Source organism: Tachysurus fulvidraco, chromosome 15, assembly GCF_022655615.1.
Source record: "Tachysurus fulvidraco isolate hzauxx_2018 chromosome 15, HZAU_PFXX_2.0, whole genome shotgun sequence".
NCBI lineage: Eukaryota > Metazoa > Chordata > Actinopteri > Siluriformes > Bagridae > Tachysurus > Tachysurus fulvidraco.
In genome coordinates this window covers 2,334,341-2,352,745 of record NC_062532.1, presented here as the reverse complement: position 1 = coordinate 2,352,745, position 18,405 = coordinate 2,334,341, and the positions used below count along the sequence as shown (strand labels likewise).

Below are 18,405 nucleotides of genomic sequence, written 5' to 3'. Positions count from 1 at the left end.
TTTAGCTTACCGTCGATACTAAAAGTAGCACGAATTATATTTCATAGGCAGTGTAATAAGCTCATAGGGAAAGATTTGGGGTTGGGAGATAAGATTTGTTTTTGTTTTTTTTAAATCTCGTGTTTCACAGAAATGTTTCAAATAATTTAGACATTTATTTATGTTTTTTTTTGTACTGAAGTATTATTTCATCGAGCTTGAACCCGTTTTACTGAAGGCTTTTTTTTAAAGGAGTGAAATCATAATGGCAGCTTTCTTTCTTCTTCTTCTTTTATTTTTTTTTTTTAATCCATTTTGCTTGTTGTTTGTGTTAAGATCTATCCGGTTGCCTGTATTTCCAGTGACTCTTTTTCTAACTTGGGCTCGTTTTCTGCATTTTTGAAATTCAATTAAATGTATTTTACTTTAAATTATTTCTTGGAGTCTTCCCTCATTATTACTTTGCGTCACCTTATAACTAAAAAGTTATACAAAATGCTGTAAAAATGCTATAAAAAAACAAAAAAGTTCTCATTCGTGGTAATTACCCTTCATACATCAGCAGCATTCCTCACACTCTCCTGCGTACCTTGTGTACATCTGAAGTATTCTCAGCTCTCTCCACTAGAGGGCAGGTGTGAGCACTGGTCAGAGGTCAGCCAAGCCAGTTTCCATGACAACCTGCAAAATTTGTAGTGATTTTTCAGAAATTATACTGGGTCACGTTTGTCTCTGCGTAAGAACGAGCTGCATTAGTTACACGATCTACAACAAGTTTAACGTAGAAAAGGAAACCGGATGTCGTAGTACTGTACGTGTACAAGTGACTTTTAATTTGAAAGGTTCACAGTTCGACCAAACAAACAAATAATTAAATAAATAAAACTATCATGGTATAAAAAATCACAAAGCCAATGCTGGAAAAATTAAAAGTTTATTAAGAAATCGTCATACACAAGTTTTTCATAGGCTTCCGACAATTTTCTGTAAAATCTACATTGAATGGAGAGAGAGAGAGAGAGAGAGAGTGAGGGGGGGGGGATGTGCTCTGGCTTAAAAATAACAGCAAAAAAACAACAACAACAAAATAGCCAGAATGAGAACATCTGTAACTACAACACTGCCCCTACCGTTTATATAGTGGTATTGCAACAGATTTGGTGAATCAATAATAATAATAATAATAATAATAATAATAACACTCATTACTGTATCCTTTTCAGGGTGAATACCATTAAATGTATTTATTACAACCATTTTGATTGATAGCAGCGAATGTGTTTGAAAGAAATCTTAAAATGATAAAATGTTAAACCTTTTAGAAAATTCGGTCAAACAGTTTTGTTTAATACGACGTGACGTTTGATTAAACTTATATAAAGTTATATCACTGAACCTGTGTTTAAACCTCAGCTACACAGCACTTTCTCATATAAATATTCCACACTACGCCTCACCTGCCTGCCTGCCTACTTTCTAGCTGTACAGTAAGAGCTCCTTCGTTGAGCTGCGATGCTCTTCTGTGGTCTTGTATTAAGCAGGTTTCACCGAGGAAGTACAGAATTTCATCAGCAGAACACATTTTATTGTATCGACATCAAACAATTTACCAAAAAAAAAAAAAAAAAGAGAGAGAACACGCATTTCAGTCAGAATCTTTAAAAGCCTTTCCGAAGATGAGCAGCTCGGCTCCGATGCTTTACTGAACCGGATACTTAAAATTAGGGGAAAAAAAAAGTAAGAGAGCAAAAATAAAATAAAAAATAAAATAAGAGGTGGAGTTCACATTTCCCCGGCCCACACGATGTGGACGTCGCTGTAGGGTCCGTAGCGGCCGTACACGTCCTTGCCGATGATGAGGAAACACAGCGTTTTGTTTCTGGAGCGTTCGGCCGCCACCCTGCAGGCCATTGGCAGAGGCATGGCTTTGATCACGCCCATAGTTTTCCACTTGGAGAAAGTTCCGTCACTGCGCTGCTGCGTCACGTAGATGTAGTAGCAGTCCATGGCGGCGGCGTCCGGGTCTTCCTCCTCTACGTTCCACAGCAGCGCAATTCCCTGTGGGTTTTTGATGGCTGCCACTTTCACCACGGGCTTCTGAGGCATGGATTTGCTGGCTGCCGCGACAGGAAGCTGGTCGGGGAACGGCGTGTCAGGGAAAGGCGGAAGTCTGGACAGCAGGACGGCCTGGTAAAGTATACGACGTTAGGGTCGCTCAGTGTTTATGACTTACAATTAATGTTTTTAACAGTGTGTGGGATCAAAACACATACCATAAACTTTATACTTCGGCGTTAATAAAAAAAAAAAAAAAAAAGTAACTTTTTTAAACGCGTGTGTGTTTAATCCAACTTGTGTCTCTTGTTTTCATATATATTGGGTTAAAAATTTAAAATGTAAAAATGAAACGTCTTTAATTCCACACACGTACAATCGATGTTTTCTTAAAAACAATAATTATATTCCGTTATAAATTGATCTAATTATTACATTTGCTTTAAGTTTTTTTATTCCGTTAGCGAACGCGTCGGCGCTCTGAGCTCGTCGGAGTCGTAAAATCTGAAGTAAACCCTGACACGACAACAGGGTGGTGCAGTGAGACCATGTCGTACCTCTGCTTCCTGCACCTCAGGGGTGTTTTTCTTCATCAGGCCAGTCCCGGGATCCTCGGGAACTTCTGTTCGAGACAGACGAGAGCTCGGTTCACAGAGTAACATACGACTGCTTTAAAATAGGTTCGATTTAATAAACAGAATAAGTTCAGAACATTTTAATTCTCATCATACCCAGTGGAGATGGTTTGATGTCAATGTTGTCCTGTATGTGTGTGTGTGAGAGAGAGGGAGAGAGAGGGAGAGAGAGAGAGAGAGAGGGAGAGAGAGATGAAGATTAACAAATGAAGGATAAACATCACGGTTTTAGGCAGCAGATACGATGAGCATCACCTGTGACGACGTTTGAGGAGGATCAACGAACTTGGTCCCATTTTGTCTGCACACTGCCTCCGAAAACACACACACACACACACACACACACACACACACACACACACACACACACACACACACACACACACACACAATTAGGTCAGCACAGCAAAAGAACAATAATAAACAGAAACTACACGGTAAATATAAAAAAAGTCAACATGGTCAAAATAACACAATGAATTAAATTAAATTAATTAAATGTAACGAAAGCCTTTTTTTTAATGAAGCTATTCATTAATTGTGTTCTTTTTTTTTTTTTTTACAGGCTATAATCAGGGTTAATGTGATCCTCAGGGTTAATGTGACGTTTTTCAGTCGTTTGGTGTTTGAAAACAAAAGAACTCACCTTCTTCTTCATCGGTCAAATCCACAATCTGATTCTTCATGCGCTGGAATAGAAAGAAAAGAAAAACGGGTCATACGGAGGTGAAGAGTTTTTCCGTCACGCTCGAGTCCACAGATGGAGTGAAAGAGGAAAAGAAGACTAAAAGCTACCAAACTCTGCCAGAAGCCTTCTTTAGGTTTTCTCGTAGTGCCTCCTCCATCACTGACGACGTCTACGGTGACGAGAGAGAGAGAGAGAGAGAGAGAGAGAGAGAGAGAGAGAGAGAGCGAGAGCGCGAGATACAGAGAGAGAGTGAGAATTTATTAGTGGTTCAATGAAAAAAATATCTACCTCGGACATCAACACACCTCCTGATCTGAACGAGCCTGAAATCCGTCCATTAGCAGAACTGAGGAGAAAAGAAAAACAACAACAACAAAAAGTTTAATAAACCATCTTTATCAAACACACACTCGTTTAAACACTCATCAGGATTCTGAACTTTAACAACAATAAAGATTTTCTGAAAGTACTGAAAGTATCCTGATGTCGGACATAAAAGGGAAAAATTCGTTCACTGTGTTCGGATTTAACGGATAAAGAGTCGATATCAAAGCCGAGGAAATAAATCGTACGAGCTGCATTTTTAAAACGAACAATAAACACATAAAACTCCCAGGATAAAGAGGAATAAAACTGCACTACTGATTCAATAGGAACTGAATCTGACCAATCAGAATGCAGGACTCGGCACCATTACACACTGCGACTGATGAAACGGCCTCCGGAGGCCTCTAGGTGGCACTGTTCACCCTCCGGAGAAGAAAATGGCGCACTCCATTCATCAGAGAGCACAAGATGAATTTGTTTTTCACTGAATTAGCAAAGTGTTTTAGACTATAAGGCTTCACATGAATCTTACTAACGTAGCGTGCAGCGCTGGAGAGCTCTACATCTTCCTGCTTCCAAAAACATAGGCGCTTAGAGAGAGAGTGAGCGAGAGTGAGAGAGATAGAGTGAGTGAGAGAGAGAGATAGTGAGAGGGGGGCTGAGCGAGCGAGATAGAGTGATAGAGAGAGTGAGACTGGGAGAGATAGTGAGAGAGATAAAAGATGAGTGAGTGAGCAAGCAAAACTGAGTGAGTGAGTGTGAAACTAAGAGAAATTGAGAGAGACAGAGAGAGATTGAGAGAGACAAACAGACAGACAGAGAGAGAGAGAGAGACAGACAGAGAGAGTGTGACAGAGAGAGAGACAGACAGACAGAGTGTGTGACAGAGAGAAAGACAGACAGAAAGAGACAGAGAGAGAGACAGACACACAGAGAGAGAGACAGACAGAGAAAAAGACAGAGAGAGAGAGAGAGAGAGAGACAGACAGTGTGTGACAGTGAGAAAGACAGACAGACAGGGAGAGTGTGACAGAGAGAAAGACAGACAGATAGAAAGAGAAAAAGAGAGAGAGAGAGAGAGAGAGAGAGAGAGAGAGAGAGAGAGAGGGGAAGAAAAGCTACTTGATGTATTAGACTGCAGGCCGTAACAACGCACATGTTTTCTTCAGTGTTTAATTCATCATTATCCATAATAACTGTTTCTAATAAACACAAAACTGTTTCAATTCCATTTAAAACACTTGAGTCCATAAAGCAGATAATTAGCGTCAGGGAATCTGATCTGATCTCATCGATATCACAGTTAATCATCTGAACAGCCAGAAATCATCAAGCGTTTAGATGTCATTAAACAGAATTTATTCGTTGATTCGTTATTAGAACGGACGGAGAAACCGACCTAATGACGAGGACTTTATTCTTTATGGAGACTTTCTGAGCTGGATTTTGTGTCAGCGAGCGTTTAAATTATTAAAAAGGACAAAGAATGGCCTTTGTATAATATACTCAAACAAACAAACACAAAAAACCTCTCATCGCACCAAGAAAAAAGGATCTAGAAAAGCTTAATAAATAAATAAATAAGACGAGATTAGAAATTACCTTGAAGAATAAAAAAATTAAACATTCATGGTTATTAATGATGAATAGAACTGAACACAAATAGCCTTTAAATCACACACAGACACACACACGCGCACACACACACAGCCTCAAGAAACATAGTAGATTACGAATAAACTTAAATAAATATAAACAAAAGAATCAATGAATATTAAATGAATAATAAACGAATGAATAAATAGATTTAAAATGAACAGACTCAAAATCTCAAAAATAAAAATGTAAGATGACGAAGGTCTTTTCAGCTCTTTACTTAATGTCTGAAGGTGTACTGGTAGACCTGGCCGTGTGTGTGTGTGTGTGTAGAGGCGACGGCGCAGCAGCAGGCACGGCGAGTGTGATAACGGTGATGTAACCAAACAAAACGCTGCATTTTGCACATTTCAGGAAAGGGCTCTGGCAAACACACGCTATTATTAGACACCGGAGACGAGACAGCGACGTGCTCTAGACTTATTTTTATAGCTTTTGTGTGTGTGATTTCACAAGTATCTGAAAATACATAAAATCCTGATGCCAAGATCTGTTTGTAAACAGAGAAATCGATACCAGTCGTGCTTTACTGGGCAAAGAAAGAGAAGAGGATATATCTGTTAGCGACAAGCTAACTGTGATGAGTGATGAACACGTTGGTGGTTTGAACTGTAGAGCCTCGGTTACAGACCAGAAAGTCTAATAGTCAGGTTTTACAGAAAGCTTAAAAAAAAATCCCCCCTTTTCAACCAATCAGAACGCTGCACTTCTGTAGCTCCACCCACATGCTCATGTTCAGTACGTAGTTAACAAAATATTACAAAATAAAGACAATTAACCAAATAGTAATAACTATTTTAATTATGTTATTTACTAATTTACAACTATAATAATAATAATAATAATAATAATAATAATAATAATAATAATAATGTACCTGGTCCTGTTTTTTTCCTGTTTGTTGATCTCGGGTGTTGGGGTGAAATTCTGGGATCCCATGGCGCGCACACACACACACACACACACACACACACACACACACACACACACAAAATAAGTTTTTGGACTCAGACAAAGACACCAAACATTAATTCATATATAAACAAAATATATACACAAATACATTTTAAATACTTGAAGAAGAAAAAATATATATATATAAATATAAACCACAAACACAAAAATAAATATTAAAAAAAAAAAAAAAAAATACGCACAAAAAAATTTTTTTTAAACAAAATTCACAATTTAACCATTAAATAAAATCATTAATATGAGTGACATAAATCATCATGTAGATTCAGCGACAAAATTGTGGGGTGTCAATATAATCAACAAATTCCGAAGCCCCGCCCACATAACCACAGACTAAACTAAAAAACTTTATAGTTTGTGGTTAAAGTAAAAAACTTTTCCTGGAATATGTGACAACTGAGCATGTAAATATCATAATAAATAAATAAATGTGTCAATTATTTTATTTCTCTCTCCTCTCAGTCACTGCTGCTGTAAAGAATATCTCTCCTGACCTCATGACTCATCTCTGTGTACATATGACTCGTGTCTGTGTGGTGTGTGTGTGTGTGTGTGTGTGTGTGGTGTGTGTGTCTTACAGTCATAATTATACACTCAACATGCATCATATGTCAGCTAAATGCTTGTGAACAGTGTGATGTACGATGTCACCTGTACCTGATCCTGGGCTGTATCCAAGCTTCGGCGTTTCCGTAAGTCTGCAAACACGGCGTCGCCTCTTCGCTTCACTTTCCTAATGTGTGCCTGGAAAGAGGAAAAAGAAAGAAATAAACAAACGTATAAATATTTTAAAGGTGGATTGGGAGAAATTTCCTGACACTGGATGAAATTTCCTGACACTGGGTAAGCGTTTGCTTGTCTGTAAGATTAAGTCCAGAGTGATTTTTGAGCTCACAGGTGATGCTGTGCTAGTATTTTGAGCTTGTATAAGTTTGTGTAAGAAGACAAGAAGACATCATGAGTAGATTCAGACACCAGATCTGTTCATTCATTCATTCATTCATTTTCTACCGCTTACCCGAACTTCTCGAGTCACGGGGAGCCTGTGCCTATCTCAGGCGTCATCGGGTATCGAGGCAGGATACACCCTGGACGGAGTGCCAACCCATCACAGGGCACACACACTCTCATTCACTCACATACACACTCACTATGGACAATTTTCCAGAGATGCCAATCAACCTACCATGCATGTCTTTGGTCTGGGGGAGGAAACCGGAGTACCCGGAGGAAACCCCCGAGGCACAGGGAGAACATGCAAACTCCACACACACAAGGCGGAGGCGGGAATCGAACCCCCAACCATGGAGGTGTGAGGCAAACGTGCTAACCACTAAGCAACCGTACCCCCCCCGAGAGATCTGTTTATAATAAACTAAAAGTATATGGCTTTACACAACAAGAGGGAGGTTACACCTAAATGTGCCTGTGTAGCAAGCTTCGGGCGGCCTGTAAAGTAACAGCATTAGTTTGAACTGCGGCATCAACTGTAGCTCTGCTGAAGTTAAAGTTGAGGTTAATGGCAGCTGGACTGAGCTCATTAATGCTAACCCCTTGAGAATCTGTGTTCTGGGACCTGAGGGGGGTCAGGCTTCGCTGAAGCATGTTAATAAATGCTTGGAATAAGTCATTCATTACTAATCTCTTTACTTATTAACTCATCCAGTCTGTACAATGTTTTTACTTTACTTTTAACCTGCTTAACTGGGTTAGTCTGTTGAATGTGGTGTTGGGAGTCTGAAGGAATACATAATACATAGATGATCTTTTTATTTACCACAACGCTTACAGTCGTGTACTCACCTCGAGATTCTGAAGTCTGGCATTGTATCTGGGTTCGCTCTCTACCTCCTGCATTCTCTCCATCAGGGCTTTCATCATTTTGTCTGACTGCTCCAGGGCAGACTGCACCTCTGTGGAGATCAGCTCCTGGACCTGCCATCACACACACACACACACACACACACACACACACACACACACACACACACACACACACACACACACACACACATCAATATATGTATTATATAATACACTAATATTCAAACTATTTTATCCAATTAAATTTATTTCTCCCTCTCTTCGCTTCAGCACGCATTCGCTTACTCCATGTGTAGCTCAGTAGCGTCTCGTCAGTAATATTAAAAACCTCTCTCCTTCTTAGATTAAGCGTTAAACCCTGTTTACTGTGACTGATCTTCACACCTGAGCCGTAGAAAGAGTTCCCGCGGAACACGATTTTTCACATCCGACATCGCGTCGTCTCTCTTCCGTACCTGAAAAAAATAAGTGCAGAAAAAAGCAGATAAAGAATATATTATTATATATAATTATTTATTATTATTATTAAATAATTCTTTTGAAAACATTTATTCATTTTAGACCACGTTTGGGGAAAAAATAAATAAGCTGAAATTTAAACAGCTTTAAACTACTACTACTACTACTACTACTACTACTACTACTACTACTAATAATAATAATAATAATAATCACATCTTTTATTTAATATAATTCCAGGTTTGTTTCCTAGTGATTAATCACCACTGCGGGTCGTGAACCCAAAAAGCTCAGTACTGTGTGTACAAGTGCACTACATATTAGACACTACACACAGCGAGTGATTTTAAAACACAACCCAAACTGTGACAGAACACTTTAATTAACACTTATTATGGCACATGTAATGTGTCAGCGTTAAGTAACGTCTATAACGTCACCTCACTGATATCCAGTTCAGTGAAGATGATGTGTGTCAGGTCTTCAGGAAGACCAAGAGAAGAAAGGCTCCAGGCCCAGACAGTGTTTCACCAGCCTGTCTGAAAGCCTGTGCTGATCAGCTGGCCCCCATCTTCACGCGGATATTTAACACATCACTGAAGCTGTGTGAAGTACCCTCATGCTTCAAAAGCTCCACCATCATCCCCGTCCCAAAGAAACCCAAAATCACCGGACTTAATGACTACAGACCTGTGGCTCTAACATCTGTGGTCATGAAATCATTTGAAAGACTGGTTCTGGCTTATCTGAAGGACATCACGGGACCCTTACTGGACCCCCTGCAGTTTGCCTACAGAGCAAACAGGTCTGTGAATGATGCAGTCAACATGGGACTGCATTATGTTCTGCAGCATCTAGACAGACCAGGGACTTATGTGAGGATCCTGTTTGTGGACTTCAGCTCTGCCTTTAACACCATCATCCCATCACTACTAGAGCCCAAATTAACCCAGCTCTCCGTGCCCTCCTCTGTCTGTCAGTGGATCACCAGCTTTCTGACAGACCGGCAGAAGCTAGTGCCACTACTCTTCTCCCTGTACACAAATGACTGCACCTCTAATGACCCATCTGTCAAGCTCCTGAAGTTTGCAGACGACACCACACCGGCCTCATCCAGGACGGTGACTGGTCTGCTTACAGACTGGAGGTTGAGCGGCTGTCTGTCTGGTGCAGCCTTAACAACCTGGAGCTGAATACACTCAAGACAGTGGAGTTGATAGTGGACTTCAGGAGAAACCCCCCTGCTCTTCCCCCACTAACCATCATGGACAGCATCGTCACAGCAGTGGAGTCATTCAGATTCCTGGGAACCACAATCTCCCAGGACCTGAAGTGGGACATTCACATTGACTCCATTGTGAAAAAGGCTCAGCAGAGGTTGTACTTCCTTCGTCAGCTGAAGAAGTTCAACCTGCCACAGGATTTGCTGAAACAGTTTTACACTGCCATGATCGAATCCATCCTCTGCACCTCAGTAACTGTTTGGTTCAGCTCAGCCACCAAATTCGATCTCAGGAGACTACAGAGGGTGGTCCGGACTGCTGAGCGAATCATTGGCACAACTCTCCCCACTCTCCAAGACCTGTACTCCTCCAGAGTGAGCAAAAGAGCAAAGAAAATCACTCTGGACCCCTCACATCCAGCACACTCACTCTGGACCCCTCACATCCAGCACACACACTCACTCTGGACCCCTCACATCCAGCACACTCACTCTGGACCCCTCACATCCAGCACACACACTCACTCTGGACCCCTCACATCCAGCACACACACTCACTCTGGACCCCTCACATCCAGCACACACACTCACTCTGGACCCCTCACATCCAGCACACACACTCACTCTGGACCCCCCACATCCAGCACACACACTCACTCTGGACCCCTCACATCCAGCACACTCACTCACTCTGGACCCCTCACATCCAGCACACTCCCTCTGGACCCCTCACATCCAGCACAATCACTCTGGACCCCTCACATCCAGCACACACACTCACTCTGGACCCCTCACATCCAGCACACACACTCACTCTGGACCCCTCACATCCAGCACAATCACTCTGGACCCCTCACATCCAGCACAATCACTCTGGACCCCTCACATCCAGCACACACACTCACTCTGGACCCCTCACATCCAGCACACACACTCACTCTGGACCCCTCACATCCAGCACAATCACTCTGGACCCCTCACATCCAGCACACTCACTCTTTGAACTGTTACCATCTGGTCGGCGCTACAGAGCCCTGAGCTCCAGAACGACCAGACATAGGAACAGTTTCTTCCCTCAAGCAATCCATCTGATGAACAATTAACACCATGGAACACACAACTCCTAATATTTGCACCATGTATACCTCAATAGCGCATTTCATACTTGCACTCTGTACATACACACATACATATTGTATGCATGTATATGACATCCTGTTACACTGTGGAGATTATGTCACTAAAACAAATTCCTCGCATGTGTAAACAGACCTGGCAATAAAGCTGATTCGGATTCGGATATTACAAGCCGTTTATGAGCAACTCCTTTGTGTTGTTTTTGTGCGACCTGTTAAAAACACACATTTTCACCTCGTTTAACTATAAGAATATATTAAAATAGAATAGCTTATTAATTAATACACTCTAGAAATGATTTGTATACAATTTGAAGGTGAGAATTTTAATAAACTAGCGAGACTAGTTTAAAGCTAGCTAGCTAGCTAATTAGCTACCGTTAGCTAACTGTTGTAAATAGCTCGCGCTCACCGGAAGTTCATGCATCCTAACCGTCTACATTTAATAGATTGTTTTTTGTAATGTTGAGCAAACCGCTTTAATTGGGAGGACGTGTTTATTCTATCGTGTCGTCTTTAATAAACGGATAAATACCATAAAATACAGGGTTACTGTATAGCTAGCTAGCTAGCATTAGCTCCTGCTGATAGCTCCCATTCAACCGTCTCAGTGTCGTTTCCGCTTTCTGTTTGTAAGTAAATAATATTTTACTCACTTGTCATTTTCTAAAACACCACAAATAAATGTCCAGTTTGCCTCGGTGGCAGTTTCACGTTGTCTTTTACCTCAGGTTTACCTCAACCAAGCACAAGGGGCGTGGCTTCTCTGTGAGGTTGTTGGAAATGGGCGGGTTTAGGATGAGCTCCTGCTCTGATTGGCTGATGTAAACTGCCGCTCTTTTCCATTCAGTTTAGCACAACATAGCACAACTAGAATGAATTAAGATCCATCATTTATATAAACGATCAATTACAATCACACAAAACGTACGTCTGGTTTCTAATTGGTCGAAAGGCGTTGACTGGTCGTTAATGTGTGAAGTGGGCGTGGTCTGTTTTCAATATTTAAATTGATATGTTAGTGTCGTATACATCCTCTTAATCGAACTAGTTCAGCACAATAAACGAACAATAATTGGTGTGTTTGTTTGATTTCCATGTCATGTTCTTGGCTTGGAACTAGATTAGCAAACGGAGCTGATCATGCTAGCTACGTCCTTTCGCCAGATACACGTAGCCAAGCTCAGATACAGGCCTTAATTTTCTCTGTAATGTCTGGATACACGTTTACACGACTAGACGTGTGAAACAGACGACGGACGTGGAGAACGTAAGAAACGTCGGACCTCACAGGGCATAGGATTGGTCTTTAATCTATATTTTTTTTGCCGTACAGCGTCTCTGAATAGTGTGACAGGGTTTCATATTTTCATTGCATTTGCATTTCACTTCACGGCAGTCAGAGGGGTAGAAATGAGAATCTGACACGTTTAGGAACTCAGTAGAAATAAAGAAGTTCTCCAAAACTCCATTTTCCTATTCAGTAGTGACCTTCAGTGATGACGGACCTCATATCAAGGGCAGACACAGTTTGTAATTTTAGCTCTAACCTACTCTTATCTGTGCTAAGCCGAATTCTAGCTTCACAAATGTCCTGAGCTACTTTTTGGGTCTTCACTCGATTCAGAATAAGAGCTCAGTCCACTGTGTGGCTCCAGTTTCTGTGAGCAGAAATGGACAAACGGAATAAAACGTATACGAGGTGAGATCTTTACCAGCATACGTTGTGATGCATATACAGTTTTTCTATGATTACGCATGCACAGCACCACCGGCCTCGCGCCCTCACATCCGCCGTGTTGTGCTTGCTTTTTTCTTCTCTGCCTTCACGAGGCCAATCACTTCGCATTATGTCTCAGACATGATACGGCTTCTCTGTGCTCACTCGCGACATCACACCCTACTCATAATACAGAGATGGAACACAAAGTTCCCCTGCGGCTAACTGCCATCTCTGCATCAAGCTCATGCATTGCGCTGCTTTTTTTTTCTTTTTGTAAATCCAAGCCACAAAACACAGCACAAAAAGTGGAGTACAGCAGATGCAGCCCTTTTTTTTTTAAACAATGTGTGTTGATTTCTGTGGAGTTTATTGAACTTTTACAGAAGGAGTCTGCAGTGCCGGCGTACTCAGGACAGAGGACATACACGTGTCTCTTAAACGTCAGAAAGGAGAATAAAGAGTGATGTGATGGTACAAGAGGTATAAACACTTTGCTGTTACAGTAGAATCCTGTCTGATGTGATGAAGTGGTGAAGATGAGTCACTTTTATCACCCTGAAGTCATTATTTACCTCTAACTCTTCCTCCCCAAGTGTTTACTTCCTGACGTTTTATTCCTCTTCTGCTTTTATGTGTACGTTGGCAGTAACGATCAGACGCTGTTGTAGAGGATCACAGGCGAATGTTAGTAACCTAACCCTGCAGGATGTCTTCCTGAGCACTGAAAAGTCATGAGTCATGAGAAATAATTGGAGTAATCACATTGTTTTTATGAACGTGTTCGCTACAACATAACTCCGTATCGTTCTCATTACCGTAAGCGTCAGGATTGTTATGTATACTTTTTGCGGTCGTTACGTTCATCAGATCACGGAGATGAGCCTACGCTGTGTTCGTCTGCATCATTAAAACATCTATGAATTATAACGCTGAAACCATGTAGAGAACCAGAGACAAAAAATAACAAACCATCATCTTCATCTTTACAGCTCTGAGTATTACAAAGTACTGAAACTGGAGACTCCTTCCACAAATAGGCTTAGATAGGCAAATTTTTATATCAGTGTTAAGATGTGTGACATTATTAATATGTATCTCATATGTGTGTGTGTGTGTGTGTGTGTGTGTGTGTGTGTGTGTGTGTGTGTGTGTAATTTAATATTAAAGACGTCTAGTGACGCATCAGAGAGCAAAAAAATCCAAAGCGTAAGGGCTGAAAAACAAGACGCTTCCAGTCAATCTAATTACAGCTGAGCTGTTTGTTCAGTCGATGTGTTTTATTCACAGATCAGAGCTGAAATATTGAAATACTGCTTTATAGAGGGGAAAAAACACCGAGCTACAGCCTGGCAGTGGAGAGGATACAGAGAGAGAGTGTACAGAGAGCCCGAGGGGATAATATATATGTGTGTGTATATATAAATATAAATATATATATATATATATAAATATAATGCACAGAGGACAGAAGTTAAAGTGCTACTTTTATATTATGTCTGAGTGTAAAACCTCACAGTGATTAAAATAAACCAGTTTTATGTGAATGTTTCTAAAATGATTCAATATTTCAGCGTCATTTGGGACGTCGACACTATCGGATGAGACGTGTTCGGTGACTGATGTTAGTGTCTGTGATGCTCGTGGAAGCAGATGAACAACTTGGAATTTCGCATTTTTTTTATTTAAGAAATCAGACTTTTTTTACACTTGTGTTTCTCTCTCTCTCTCTCTCTCTCTTTCTCTCTCTCTCTTTCTCTCCCTCTCTCTCTCTTGTTTATCCAGTTTGTGAACCATGTTGGTGAAGTTTGAGATCTGTTTTCTAGCTCGAGATTGAGTCGGAGATGTCTGATGTCTGACCTGGAGCTGCTTTCACACAAACCTTGGTGTGATCCACGTTACATGCGGAAGCCACCTGAGAAACATGTGAACAGGTGCCCATGAGACTAAGCTTGTGTTTTGTTTAACATTGGATTTTAACTTCAGAATCTGACTGGGCCAAAATACTAATTCAATTTTATCATTACTTTCTGTATAACTTTTCATAACGGAGGGGAAAAGAGCCGTTAGGGAAAATTCTTGTCCAAGAACAGCTCCTGGTTTAAAGGTATTTCTTCTCGGTGATGTGCCATGCACCCAAAATGTTCTTTAGTAGGTACAAAGCTGTGAGTATAAGCCCCGCCCCCAAGCATTCACAGACCCTCTCCCCATCGTGGACTCAAATATTTGTACCAAGTGTTCAGACACCTTCACTGTCATCTCTAAACATGGACAAAACTTTTAAGCTGCTTTCACACTTGGATTCTTTTCCTCAAACCGCAGCGCACGGTTTACAAGAAATCCTACAAGAAGCTTTGACAGGAAAAAAAAAACAGTCTGAGTCATGTAACAGGAGCAGGGGTTTTATTTGTGGTTGGACATCGAGGTCTAAACGTCCAACAGTTTAGCTCCAGGATCCCCGGCTCCATCCTGACCCCGGGTGACTGACCGTGTGGTTTCAGATGTTCTCCGGTGTCTGTGTGGGGTTCCTCCTCATTCTCCAAACCTCAGTGATGTGTGTCAGGAGCGAAGGCGAGCCCGTCTTCCCACAGAGGACCTATACGTGTGTGTGTGTGTGTGTGTGTGTGTGTGTGGTGAAATAAATGACAGATCGATCATCTCAGAAGGTTTTCGACCCTCAGTGTGAATTCAAAATGTGGAAAAATACTCACCCCTAATATCATTACTCTTTTTTTATTTCACCACTCGGCCGTTTTGGTAAGAGTCTGTCAGTGTGGAACATCTTGACACGGGGATTTTTTCCTGCTCCGTCTTGCAAAAATATTTGAGATCCAGCAGAATAATCTTCTGTGCACTTCCTGCTTTCCAGTAGATTTTTTTAATGGGATTCTTTGCCGAGTTCACTCAGAAACATGGTCAAGCTGATCTGAATGTACGGTTTGGTTCATTTTCCTGCTGAAAGGTGAAATTCTATTTTTTTTTTAATTTATTATCTTCAGCTTATTTCCAGACACCTGGAGGTTTTGCAAGTGGACTGAAATGGACTATTTGTAGCTATGAGTAGGACGAGTTCCTCCACCTTGATACTGTAAAAGCCTCAGATCTACTACGATGCTACCACCACCATGCTGCATTGATGCTCGCACCAAACAGACCTTTTGCATAAATTTTACAATAAATCCTATTGTCATATGCAGGGAAGAATCAGTACGTGTCAGATCTTCCTGCAGCTCCTTTAACGTTGCTGTAGGTCTCTTGGTTCCATAAGATCCTTACAGGCCATGGCTTCAGCAGTCTGATGTAAACAAGATCCTAGAGAAACAACATTTTTATATGGTCTGATCTTAACCAACTGTGTGATATTTCATTTACAACACTGAGAGTGAAAGTGATTGGTTCATTCTGATTATTAAAGGGTGCTTACACTTGTGCACATGAGGTGGTAATGTAACTTTTTTTTTATTTTTTTTCCATTTTTTTTAATAACGTCACACAAGTCTGCCTGTTTAAAAAGGGCTGTGTAGACTTTTTATACATCCAGTAACACCATTTTGATTTTATATAAATATATAAATCTATATCCTTGACCTCAGTGCGTCGTTTTTTTGTTTTTTTTTTTACTGCAGCACCGTGTTGAAGTTTGCTGTTTGATGAGCTTTAAAGGGGCGCATAGAAAACGAGAAAGGGAAAGAAGGAAGGAAAGAAGGAAGAAGATAGGATCAAGCAGCATCCCTCTCTTCTCTGCATTTCATTCTTCAGTCGCAGACCTGCTGCTGCTGCTGCTGCTCTCTCTCTCTCTATGTGTGTGTATATATATCTATATGTGTGTGAGAGAGACAGAGTGTGTGTGTGCGTGTGTGTTTGTGCGCGCGCGCGCGTTTCTTCTGCCTCTTCTTCATTTTTTTTAACCCCGCAGCTCTGGATGCGGGACCGAGGAGGCAACACACACACACACACACACACACACACACACACACACGCACACACACACACGCACACACACACGCGGGCGCGCGAACGGAGTCATGGATAAAGCTCGCGGACGCCAAGAAGCCACTTTGGATTTAATGTGATGTCGCGGGATCGAAGTTGAAGGATAATAAAGGGCGACCGTTCAATCATCCGCAACCCGGCAGGAGAAAAGAGAAATACACAGAGAGAGTGTGTGTGCGTGTGTATGCGTGTGTTAGACAGAGAGAGGAGAGAGGAGGACAGGACCTGCTGCGATGTCCACTCCGATTCTGGATCTCTGTGGAGGAGAGACGATGCTGTGAGTAGCCGAAAAAATTCGCTATGGGTTGTTTTTCTCGTCGATTTTTACGCATACGTTCTCCAGGAAAAAGTGCAGTGCGTCCTAAAGAAAGAGGCAGAAAACCCCCCCAAAAACGTGCGGGTTTCCTGTGTGAAATGCAGCAGAATAGAAATGCAGCGTTGGATTTCTTTCTTTCATGTGAATCTGATCTAAAGAGATCTCGGGTGCGAAAAGACGTATAGGATTCTGCATCGTGCGCCATGCGGACAATTCGGTGCGAATCAAATGCAATTGTAGTCTGATTGCAGCAAACTGGTGGGTAGAGCTGCTGATGTGTGTCGAAATTAAATAGAAATACAGTATGAGTGTGTGAGCGTGTGAGTGTGAAACTGCTTTGGATGATCATCTGAGTCTCGGGAGTCTCTGCGTCCCGAGCGCAGGATTATTCCAATAAATAAAGCCCCGAGATATGTCTCATAAATCTTACATCTTATTTATTTATTTATTTATTTATTTATTTATTTATTGTATTTTTTATGTGGAGTGACTGGATCTTGCGTTGATCAAATCTTTGGGTTTATGTATATCTTCCTTTTTTATTATTTATTTTTTTTAACTCCACCTGCTCGGTTTACTTTGTTACACTTTTATTGAAATAGCAAATCTAAGTAATTGGAATGAAACGCGCGCTTGGTTTAGATGTTGTTCCTTCATGAGAGTCATATGCCACAGGCGTGTAGGTGTGGATACAGTAGGTGTGGATAAGCACGACATTGACTGCGCTGGAGCCGCGTCCTAAAGCGGAATACGGCTGAGGTCCGGGCTGAGGCGCACCGACAGGGGGCGCGCGTGCATAAAGCTGCAATCTGCGGGAATTAACGACTATACAGTACACACATAGATACACATTTATACACATCTACATACACCTATACACTTCTGAAGACAGCTCTACACATCTACACACACCGATAAATGTACAGACCTCTATATCACTTTTCGGTTCTTCTCTCTCTCTCTCTCTCTCTCTCTCTCTCTCTCTCTCTCTCTCTCTCTCTCTCTCTGTCTGTCTCTTGCTGTTGCTCTGTATGATTATTACAAATAATAAACCTTCCTCTGGAGTCTAATAAGCAAATACATCTCGAACGAAGTCAGCTCCGTTTCAATCCCTTCCACAGTCTCAAGAACTCACACTCATGTTTATGTAACATTTATGGAAGGAGTGCCTTCGGTTTACACTTTGCGGCAAGCTGAGTTTTTAATCCAAGAGAAAGAAGAGTGACAGCAGGAACTGGCTGGGTTCTGGACGTTCCACAGCATTTCATGAGACTAAAAATAAACAAACAAAGTGTGATATTGCTCAATATTCCCTACGTTTTATCTTCAGTTTGGTTATCTAACAGCCCACCTGCTTTCTCCATCAGCACAGTAACCTGGGAGCGTGAAGGCTAACACAAGCTTCCTCTGAGACTCCTTT

General features: G+C 41.3%; 2 protein-coding genes across 8 annotated transcripts in view; one reads left to right on the top strand and one right to left on the bottom strand.

The window, feature by feature from the left end:
- Positions 1-897: 897 nt before the first annotated feature.
- Positions 898-11,793, bottom strand: atf7ip2 (activating transcription factor 7 interacting protein 2). Of its 6 annotated transcripts, none has more exons than XM_047800638.1 (13): positions 11,613-11,744; positions 11,093-11,168; positions 8,524-8,594; positions 8,119-8,250; positions 6,973-7,059; positions 6,218-6,267; positions 3,663-3,703; positions 3,465-3,526; positions 3,316-3,358; positions 2,925-2,977; positions 2,766-2,796; positions 2,592-2,656; positions 898-2,166 (listed from the first exon to the last, which is right to left on the bottom strand). In XM_047800638.1, the coding sequence occupies exons 4-13, from the start codon at positions 8,194-8,196 to the stop codon at positions 1,762-1,764; spliced, it is 915 nt and encodes a 304-aa protein (XP_047656594.1). In that variant the 5' UTR covers positions 8,197-8,250; positions 8,524-8,594; positions 11,093-11,168; positions 11,613-11,744; the 3' UTR covers positions 898-1,761. The 6 variants fall into 6 exon arrangements, with proteins under 6 accessions (XP_047656594.1, XP_047656592.1, XP_027012665.1 ...); XM_047800636.1 differs by lacking the exon at positions 11,613-11,744 and adding an exon at positions 11,369-11,398; XM_027156864.2 differs by lacking the exon at positions 11,093-11,168 and having other exon boundaries at positions 11,683-11,793.
- Positions 11,794-11,910: 117 nt separating this feature from the next.
- Positions 11,911-18,405, top strand: part of grin2aa (glutamate receptor, ionotropic, N-methyl D-aspartate 2A, a) — a 119,159-nt gene continuing 112,664 nt past the window's right edge. The window contains exons 1-4 of one of the 2 annotated variants that reach the window (XM_047800634.1): positions 11,911-13,159; positions 13,967-14,085; positions 14,462-14,610; positions 16,303-16,946. In XM_047800634.1, the coding sequence (XP_047656590.1) occupies positions 16,854-16,946 (93 nt within the window). In that variant the 5' untranslated portion in view covers positions 11,911-13,159; positions 13,967-14,085; positions 14,462-14,610; positions 16,303-16,853. Of the gene's footprint in view, positions 14,086-14,461; positions 14,611-16,302; positions 16,947-18,405 lie in introns of both variants that reach the window. The other variant, XM_047800635.1, reaches the window with a different exon arrangement.